General features: G+C 58.1%; 3 protein-coding genes across 3 annotated transcripts in view; 1 reads left to right on the top strand and 2 right to left on the bottom strand.

Annotated features, from left to right (window-relative positions):
* Positions 1-4,835: 4,835 nt before the first annotated feature.
* SODALDRAFT_339870 (hypothetical protein) lies at positions 4,836-7,182 on the top strand (the record flags this gene model as incomplete). The annotated part of the gene is made up of 2 exons (XM_028612893.1): positions 4,836-5,268; positions 5,372-7,182. The coding sequence occupies 2 exons, from the start codon at positions 4,836-4,838 to the stop codon at positions 7,180-7,182; spliced, it is 2,244 nt and encodes a 747-aa protein (XP_028466275.1).
* Positions 7,183-7,213: 31 nt separating this feature from the next.
* Positions 7,214-7,996, bottom strand: SODALDRAFT_163056 (hypothetical protein). Its single transcript, XM_028606947.1, has one exon. It carries the CDS (start codon positions 7,719-7,721, stop codon positions 7,245-7,247), a length of 477 nt encoding a protein of 158 aa, XP_028466276.1. The 5' UTR covers positions 7,722-7,996; the 3' UTR covers positions 7,214-7,244.
* SODALDRAFT_333058 (hypothetical protein) overlaps positions 7,439-9,715 on the bottom strand; it is a 2,584-nt gene continuing 307 nt past the window's right edge. The window contains exons 2-4 of the mRNA XM_028611873.1: positions 9,437-9,715; positions 8,077-9,369; positions 7,439-7,994 (exon numbers count right to left, since the gene is read on the bottom strand). Coding sequence (XP_028466277.1) covers positions 7,935-7,994; positions 8,077-9,369; positions 9,437-9,598 — 1,515 coding nt within the window. The 5' untranslated portion in view covers positions 9,599-9,715 and the 3' untranslated portion in view covers positions 7,439-7,934. The remainder of the gene's footprint in view (positions 7,995-8,076; positions 9,370-9,436) is intronic.

The following is a 9,715-nucleotide window of genomic DNA, read 5'->3' on the forward strand; positions in this document are numbered from 1 at the left end:
GGGGGGAGACTCGCTCGGGGATTTAATATCAACGAAGAAAACAAGAGAAGAGAAGAGAAGAGAGGTACGTCTGGCGTCTACATCGCCAACGTAGCTAGCCAGCCGGCCTAGCCATATTACAGCGAAGAGGCGCAAGTGAAAAAGCCCCCCAATAAGAAGGTGAAGGTGGTGGTGGTGCAAACAGGTGTTGTGACACGCCAACCACCCTGCAACCGAGAAGACGCGCAACAAAGTCATCCGGCACAAAAACGAGAAACGAAAGCAAGGTAATTCGTCTCGACGCGTGAAGGGGAAAGGCCATAATCGTCACACACAAAAAAATGTGTCATCATCCATCATGGCCGCCTCTCTCAATACGCATCCTCATCCGTCCACTCACTCCCCTTGGACACGACCCGGTGCCCGTCGTCATCAACGTACACATGCCCGGCCGGCACCATCCCCATCGGCGGGATGCCGCGCATCCTCTTCGTCTGGCTGTCCGTGGGGCGGAACCCGGGCTCGGCCTCGGGTTCCATCCGCTTCCCCCGCGCCGCCCGCACCTTGGCGTAGTACGTGTCCGACGCGTCGGCCTCCGGCTCGCTGTTGTCGTCGTACGTCTCCCAGTTCTCCGATCCCGTCACGTTGCTGGACCCGTGGGACGAGTTGGAGATCTGGCGCGGCGGCGGGGGGGCTAGCGGGTAGGATGATGTCTTTGTCGTCAGGTTGGCGACTGGCCGTAATGTCGGGACTTGGTGCTGTTGCTGGTAGTGCTGCTGTTGTTGTTGGTGTTGTTGTTGTTGGTGTTGTTGTTGTTGGTGTTGTTGTTGTTGTTGCTGGTATTGTTGTTGCTGGTGGCGATGTTGGTGATGTTGCGACGGGTAATCGTATTGCGAATACGACTGAGACGGGTGAGAAGACAGCGTCGAGTTGGCCCGCGCCTGCCGCGGCGGCGGCGGCGCGGGCGGGTCCTCGTACACATCCTCCAATTCGGCCTGCCGCACGATGTTGCTGCCGCCCCCCAGTCCCATCGACTGGTAGTACGGGTCCACGGGGGCCTCGAGCTCGGGCACGGGAACCAGATCCCGCATCTTCGGCGGCGGTGCCCGCATCGGCGCCCCGTTGCGCATCGCGGTCGTCGTCCCGTTCCCGTTGGGCCTAGTATTATTATTCTCTCTGCTCTCGGCTCGTGTCTCGGGTCGTTGCCGCGGCCGCTCGGGCGAGTTATTTCCGTGCTTCAAATTGGAAAGGGGAACGCGGGCCGGTATCCTAGACGGACTTCCCTTCGTATTCGCGCGCGTCGCTGCCGGCGGCGCACCCTTCACCGTGGCCGTGGACGTGGGTGTTTTCGCGCCCGCTCGAGCCGCCGGCCTGGTAGCGCTGTTGGCGCGACTAGGTGGTCCTGCCGACTTGGCGCCTCCTCCGCCTCCTCCTCCTCCTCCTCCTCCCCTGGTAGCCGAGGCCGGCACGCCGGATGGTGTCTTGGACCGGGGGCCGCCCGACGTTCTGATCTCGTCGGCCTCCATGACGTCGAGGTATCTCTCGCCGTGCACGAGGAACGGCCGGCCGTACTCGTCCTCCCAGGTCTGCAGCAGCTTTTTCAACTCGGCCGCCATCTTGGGCAGTTCCTTGGCGATCCTCTTCCTCAGCTTCTCCTCCCGGAGGAGCTTGCCGGGATCGCGCTTCTCGCCCTTTTGTCCGCGCATCATGAGGCGGGAAGCGTCCTGGCTGGAGGCGGCGAGCTCGTCGCGGTCGTGCGTAAGACTGCGGTGCCTCTCGACGAGCGCGAGGGCCGGGGCCCGCTGGTCCCTCAGGGCCTCGAGACGCGCGATTTCCCTCTCGTGCGCCTCGAGGAGCGCGTCGCTGTAGACGTCCGAGAAGGCCGGGGTGAACTCGAGCATCTCGTCTTCCGAGAGGAACAAGGCGTCCCACAGTTCTTGGAGTTTGCACCGGGCGTCCTCGACGAAGAGGTGGAGGTTCTCCCGCTTGAGCTCGTTCAGCCGGGCCAGCTCGTCCTCGAACTCGTTGATCTGGCGGATGCCGCAGCCGCGGTTCGCGTTGAGGAAGGCTTTGCGCTCGGCGGCGTCGACGTTCAGCTTCTCCCACAGCGCCTCGACCGAGCTTCGGAGGTCCTTCAGCCGCTTTTCGCGGTTCTTCTTTTCGTCCGCCAAGCGGTCGTGCTTGGCCCGCAGGCGCACAATGTCCTCCTCGTGCAAGCCGAGTTGCTCGGGCGCGTCGCGGTAGTGCTTGACGATGGCGCCGTCGGTTTGGGCCTGCGGGGTGCCCAACTCAGCCCACAGTTGGATGATGTGCTCGCACAGGGCCTGGACGGTGGCCACCCTACGCGCATACTCCTCGTATACTCGGGTGAACTCGTGGTCGAGCTTGTCGACGTAGGTGGGGGACAGGTCGAAGGTCGGTGGTATGGATTGGTTGGGGCCGGTGGGAGGAAGGGCGATCTTGACAAAGGTCGGCTCAAGATGTGACGAGTACGACTCGAGGGCTTCTACGAGTTCTGTTCGATAAGTGTCAGCATGGCGGTCTTTTTTTCTTTTTCTTCTTCTTTTCTTGCTTTCTTTGCCAAATTTTCCCCAGGTCCGTCGTGAGAGTAAAGACACGATCGACGATCAAAACAGATATACGCACTCTTTACTTGCTCGAACCGCTCCTTGTGCAATCTGCTGATTTGGATGTGTTTCTCCCGCAGCAGCTGGAGACAACGCGCAAGGGGATAGGTGATTTGCAGGTCATCGTCTTCGGAGTTGCGGCGAGTACGGGAGTCGTCAAGGGAGGCTTCCATTTGGCGGATGGTGGTGATCATTTTCTGGGCCTCGGCGATCATCTCTTCCTTCTCGGCCGTGACCAGACGGACCTGGTCATGTAGGGCCTTGGACAGAGCATCGAAGAGCTAAAGAGGGGACGGGCGTTAGTCATAGCCAGCCCGTGGAGGTGGTAGCACAATGCATGGGAGGGAAGATGATTGAATTCTCACCTCTGATTCTCGTACGTCGCGGTCATGGCTAGGGACTCCTATGTCATCGAACAGACCGTGGAGCTGGCCGATGATGGAGTTGACCTGTTGAGACAGGTAACCGGCGTCCATGGTTAGACGCGTTGAAAACAGGGTGGAGGGAAGAATTCCAATGTGGTAAAGGAGTGTCGAGAATGTGAATGGGGATGAGGGTAGGTACGGGTACACAGGATGACGCGTGGCCAGAGAGGCGGGGAGGGGGATAGGCGCGGCGTGGCAGTAGAGTGGTGTGGTGTTTATTCCTGTGGATTCGTTTTGTTTTTGTTGTTTCTTTCACGCGCGGATGCACCGAGATGCGCAGGGCGCCGTCTAATCTGCTTTGTTACCATGCACCGGCTGCGAAGAGGTCACCGTGAGGTTCCCAGAACGAAGTGCATGTCATGCAGATGATGGAGACAGATAGAGAGATAGAGAGTCAAAGAAGATGGGCGAGTCGTTTCCGTTTGATCGAGGAATGGCTTGCCTGTATCGTGGGGTTCGTGGAAGATGCGGAGGATGTGGAGGACGGAAGGCAAGTCGAAGTATTGACTGGAATGAAATGCAAGACAGAGCCAAATTTAGCAGAGTCGTGGGAGACAGTGGAGAGAGGAAGGAAGAGGAAAAGAGAGGGTGCGTATGTTGCAAGCAGGTACGCTGTATGCAATGTGTGTGTGTATGTAGGTGTGATGGTTGGATAGTTCATGCGATGTTTTGGACGGGATACATCGGTCCGAGATCATGTGGCGTCTCCGTCTCGTCTCCAGGGCAACCACGACCGAGTGCAGTGCCTGCCTCGCGGTTGTTTGTTTCAGCCGACGACTTACCCCGCACTGACGGTTAGCCTTGATTGGCTTGGCCACATTTCGCACATTTCATGTACGTGTACTTTGTAACCACTCTAGCCACAGCCCGAATCCTGTACTTCGTACATGCAAGATCCCGCACATTGGTTACCAAACGTCCTGATCCGTCTCGTACCTTGTAATACGAATCAACCAACTCTTGAAGTGTGCCTGTCCTGCGGAAATCTGCATTTGCTCTGACCGATACCGGCCAACTCTGTTTCATATCTCAATCGCTCTCTCAACCTCGTCGCTCTTCAATTCCGTTTTCCGAGTATCATAATTGCTAATTTAAAGCATGCACGTCACGCGTGTCATGCTGCCCATCTTCGTCCACAAACATGCAAGTCAATGTCGCCCACTCTTAACTTGCAGCTTTTAATTTCCGGCATTCACTGCCGTCCTCTTAACTGTCCTCTTACTCTCATGTTACGGTGGCTACTCTTGGATGGGCGGAGATAAGATAAAGCGATAAGATAAGAGGGTACCCGTCCACTCCAATAATATCAACGACGTCATTGTGTCGTCCTCCATATTTGCTTGCAACTGTTCCGCTGCGTCGACGCCCGGCTAGTTAGGAAGCTTTCCACCAGTGTCACAAGATAAAGATGAATTCCCAAAATTACATACATCAATACCGATGCTCAAGAAGGTAGGCTCAATGTCTCTATGAAAGACGGATATTCCTCTCCTGCCTGATCATTCCACCTCTTCATCCCTACATATTGACGAATTACCGAGGGAGGAAGAGAGACAAGACGTACTACACCATCCAACCTCCAACCGTCGCGGAATCGTGGACTCGTGGACTCATGGACGCATGATGCTAATGATACCATATGACGACTACTAGGACAGCGCACACTCTTGCCCTGGACCCATCTTCTCCATCGCAAGTCTCCGGATGAGGGATCGGCAACCTTAGAATCTCCTCGCACTCGGTCCTATTGTTCTGTTCGGAAAACGCAGAACATAATCACCTTCTGCACTTCAGCGCCGCCGCAATGTTCTCCTGCTTTGGCCTCTTCAAAAAGCACCGGGATGAAGAGGAACGCGAGCCCCTTCTCCCCCGCTACAGCGGCGATACCGCCCTCCAGGCCCGCCTCCGCGAAAAGCTGCACACCTATCAAATGCTCCGTGCCCTGGGGAAGGGTTACATGCCGTCCAACGACCAGCTCACCACCAACCTACGCACCCTTCTCACTGCCGACATCCTCTCCCCCGATGCTCCCGAGAACCTGAGCCCTTCGGGCCACTCTCTCATCCTCGACGTCCGTCTTCTGATCACCCAGTTCATCGAGCTCCTGCACCACAAAAATTCCGAGGATCAGATCCAAGACTTCATCTGGTTCCTCACCAAGTCCCGTCTATCCGTCGATGCCCATGATATTGCCGAGCGGGCTTCGAGGGCCAAGTCCAAGGCAGACACTACAGCTGGTAAGTAGAAGGCATCACAGCATAATAATCATAATCCCCCACTGCCGTCATCCAAGCAATGTGAAACGAACAGATCTGCTAACTCTCTGCCTTCCATGCCTAGCCTACAAAAGCTTGCAGACCGTGGGCTCTCTGCTGCTGACCAACTCGGACTTTCGCATCTTCCTGTCCGACCTGACCACCGTCGGCCGGGAGGTCTTCCGAGACACTGCCTTCACCCTTGCCGAAGCATCCAAGGAGGTTGGAAAGAAGGTGGAGCCTTCCCAGGAGGAGCAAGAAGCTCTCAAGCATCCCGATGGAGATTCGCAGTCTCCACCGTCCAAAGCCGACCTCGGGAAAGAGGTCGCCGACGTATCTTCTGCCGTGGCCGACGGCGCCTCGAAAGTTGCCGGTGAAGCGGGACAGAGCCTTGCAGAGCACATCACCGGCGACGAAAAGGACACCCTCCTGCATCGGCTCAAGCAGGCCGTCGTGAAACTGAGGGAACGGAGGGATTACTCTGACTCGGTGTCCACCCTGTCGCTCCTCATCCGCCGCTACCTTCTCGTCTACTCCCACGCCCTCGCCGACACGGCCCGCGCCGCCGAGGAAGACGTGCACATGAATCCCGAGGCTGACCGGGCCATGCGCAACTTCTGGACCTTCGTCACCTCCTTCGGCGACCGCGACGAGTGGAAGGAAGTAGAGCACACCTTCCAAGCCGTCATGTCCCACGCCAACAGCGACCCGGAGTTCGACGACCTGGTCCGCCGCATCGGCAACCTCGTCCAGGACATGCTCACCGAGCCCGACTTCTTCGACCACGCCGAGGACAGGTTCCAGGAGGTGCGCGCCAAGTCGCGCGAGCTGACCCACGAGTCGTCCGTCCGAGACGACGTCGACGCCTTCCTGGACCACCTGCACAAAGCCATCCGCTCCGTCCTCCAGGACGCCGACGTCAAGAAGCTCCTCCAGACCTCCAAGCGCATCCTCGCCACCCTGTCGCCTGCGCACCAGTACACCAACACCGAGCTGGTCTCCGACTCGCTCAACGTCTTCGTCCCCCTCCTCGTCAACGCCGTCCAGTACATCCCCATCCCGCGCCTCGAGGTCTCCACCCCGGCCATGGACCTCCTCCTCGAGAACCTGATCCTCGAACCGGGCCGCACCGTCAACGCCAGCTCCTTCCTCCCTTACAAGCTCAACGTCACCACCAGGAACGACGTCGAGGTCCGCAAGGCCAGGTTCGCCACCACCTCCTCCGTCACCACCCTCATGCGCATCGCCGTCTCGGGCCTCTCCCTCGCCGCGGAGGACGTCGGCTACTGGCTGCGCCTGCACTCGGGCCTCCTCCGCTTCGTCGACTCCGGCATCGTGGGCCTCCACCTCGACGAGAGGGGGATCGACGTCGCCGTCGACGTGGAAGTCGGCAGAGAGCGCCTGGAACAGATCCTCACCCTGCGCGGCGTCCGCGTCCGCATCCACCGCCTCCAGTACGACCTGCGCCAGACCAAGCTGGCCTGCCTCGCCTGGCTCCTCAAGCCCCTCGTGCGGCCCCTGCTGCGGAAGGCCCTGGAGGTGGCCGTCGCCCGCGCCATCGCCGACGCGTGCCACGCCGCGAACCGGGAGCTCCTCTTCGCGAGGGAGAGGCTGCGCGCCACGCGCATTGCGAACCCGCAGGATCTGTGGACGTATCTGCGGGCCGTGGCCGCCAGGCTTGTGCCCGCCGAGGATCCGGACCTGTATACGCGCGTTGGGGTTACGCAGCCCGGCCGGGGGGTGTTCAGAGGGGTGTATGCGCCCGGGAGTCTGGTGAAGGTGTGGAACGAGGAGGGGGCGTTGGCGGGGCAGAGGGCCTACCAGTATGAGAGGGAGGGGTGGCGGAACGATATTTTTGATGTTTCTGCGAGAGCTGCCTCGGTGAGCCGTGTTTAGGACGGGTGGTGGTGGCGTTGAGTCTCGCCCTTTTTTTTTTTTTTTTTTTTTTTCCTGCTTTCTCAAGGGTGGCGTCTTGGGTTTCTTGGACGGTTGGACGGTTGGACGGTGTTTACTCTCCGAATCATCAAGGATAGCTTGACAAATGTGCTAGCTACTTGCCCAGATAACAACAAAAGTGTTCTGATATTTCCTGCTTGCCGTCGCCAAAGACATCCATTCCAAGCCAAGGAGTAATTGCGACTGTGTTCCCAGGGGCGAGACCAGCATGACTTTACGGAACACAATATGGGGTAGCGCACTGAGACAAGGAGGTTCTCCTTTCGTAAATGGAGGGAAGTGGAATAAGAGCACAAGCCCACATACGTGAGGGCAAAAGTACTCCACGGAATATATATATAAGACCCATTCCCCTGACAGGCAATGGTTAGGAATAGTTTACAAAACGAAAGCAGTGTTGAAAGAGGGAATAAATATATATATAGCTCTGCAATGAGGTCCACGGCCAGACGTGAACCATCATGCAGAAACACTCGCATCGTAAAGCAGGGGGAAAAGAAAAAGAAAGGAAAAAAAGTACGATTCCAGGGTTTCCCACGCCATAGGACCTCTACCTAGGTAAGGAAGACCATACCTTTCGGCTGGGCGAGAACCCCTTCGTAGGTAGGATGACAGCGGAGCCGTAAACAAACGAAAAAAAAAAACACAACGCAGCGGGCTAAAGTAAAGAGATAGATAGTAAAGCCGGGGTTTTACTTGTTGGGACCAATATGTTGGACCGTGTTATCGTTGAAGATTTTGATACGGGGCGTCTGGTAGGGGGATGTAAAGTAAGCAAAAAGAGACAATCTTTCAAACAGACTGGAACGCTGAAAGGCCAGGGGGGGCACTCACAGTATCCATATTATGGCTAAAAGAAAAGCGGCACGACGACATGGGGCAGTTCCGCGCCCAGCGACAGTGGTGCGCGTAGATGCAATCGACGTTATCGCAGGCCGACTTCATCTCGCAGGGGATGCCGCGGACCTTCTGCTTCAGCACGAGGAGCACGGCGGGCGGCAGCTTCTCGCCGTGGTAGTAGGTGCAGCCGGGCGTGTCGCAGCCGCCGAGGAGGTAGTGGTTGTTGCAGAAGTTGGTGCCGTTGTCGGCCATCATGTCCTTGAACTTGCGCTCGGCGTTGGGGTCGATGCGCGGGAGCGGCTCGTCGATACGCTCGCTGTCGGCGTTGAGGAGGTAGTACTTCCGCGGCGCCTTCTTGGTGGGTCGGATGTCGATGGCCTTGGGGTTCGCGCTGGGGATAATCCGGGTGATGGTCGACCAGGAGCCTCCTGCGGAGGAGGAGGTGGTGGTGGTGGCCGTGGCGGTGACGGGGCTGGCTTGCTGGTCGCCTGAGGGCTCGGAGGGCGCGGGGACCTGGGAGGGTTTGGGGGTCTTGGGGGGCCCGGGGAGCGAGAGCTGGGAAGGGGCCGGGGATGGGGATGGGGCCGCGGCCGCAGGCGGAAGCGGGTGCGGAAGCGAGTGCGGGTGCGAGCGTTGGAGGGCCTTGTCGATGCCGTTAACGGAAGACGAGATGGAGGCAGGGGGCAGGGCCTGGACCAAAGGCCTCGAAGGGAGGAGGTCGGAACGGAAAACAGTAGGGAAGCTGGCGGTGTTGAAGCCGAGGTCGAGGAAGCCGGGCTGGGCGGGGACGGTCTCGAGCAGGGTGAAGCGGTGGAAGACGTCGTCGTCGCGCTTGTAGGGTTCGAGGACGGGCAGGTACCCGTTATCGGAGCACGGGCCGAAGAAGACGTGCTTGCACTGGGAGACGCGGACCATGAGGCGCATCATCTCGCGGATCTTATGATCGGCGGACTCCTTGCCGCCGCCGACGTCGATGAAGCTGAAGAGGGGCTGGGAGCGGCCGAAGGCGCGGGCGAAGCCGGCGAGGGTGGGCTTCTCGGGTGTATTGGGGATGATGCCGCAGGCGTGGAGTTTCTTGGCCAAGCCGTCGAGGTTGAGGATAACTTGGACGATAATGGTCCAGTCGCCGGTGTTGGTTTGGGGATAGGCATCCTTAATGTACGACTTAATGGCCGTCTGTAGCAGGTAGGCGGCCTCGGCGCCGCCCTCGGCGCCCTTGGCGAGGAGGTTATCATTGAAGATGGCGCCGTCGCCGTCAATAATGGCATAAACGAAAGGGTTCGATTCCTATGATTCTTGCGATGAGCTCGGACGGAACTTTTGAAGAGGTAAAAGAGGGAGGGGAGGAGCTAACGGTAGCTCGAGTAATGGCCATTTTTTCTTCCATGGCTATAGAAGCCTTGCTTTGCCACATACGGCGCGACTCGACTTCGTTATTATAATCAGCACATTTGTCTGCATAGGCCTTTTTGAGGTTCTCATATTGACTGATTAATTCCTGGAGGGGGGTCAGCATTTGTTTCAGGAGGTTGGTTTCATGTAAATGTGAAGGTGAGGGTCTGTAAATGTGAAGACGAGGGAAGATCAAGGCGAGGGTGAGAAGATGAGAAGATGAGAAGATGAGAAGATGAGA

Source organism: Sodiomyces alkalinus (assembly GCF_003711515.1).
Source record: "Sodiomyces alkalinus F11 unplaced genomic scaffold SODALscaffold_5, whole genome shotgun sequence".
Classification (NCBI taxonomy): Eukaryota; Fungi; Ascomycota; class Sordariomycetes; order Glomerellales; family Plectosphaerellaceae; genus Sodiomyces; species Sodiomyces alkalinus.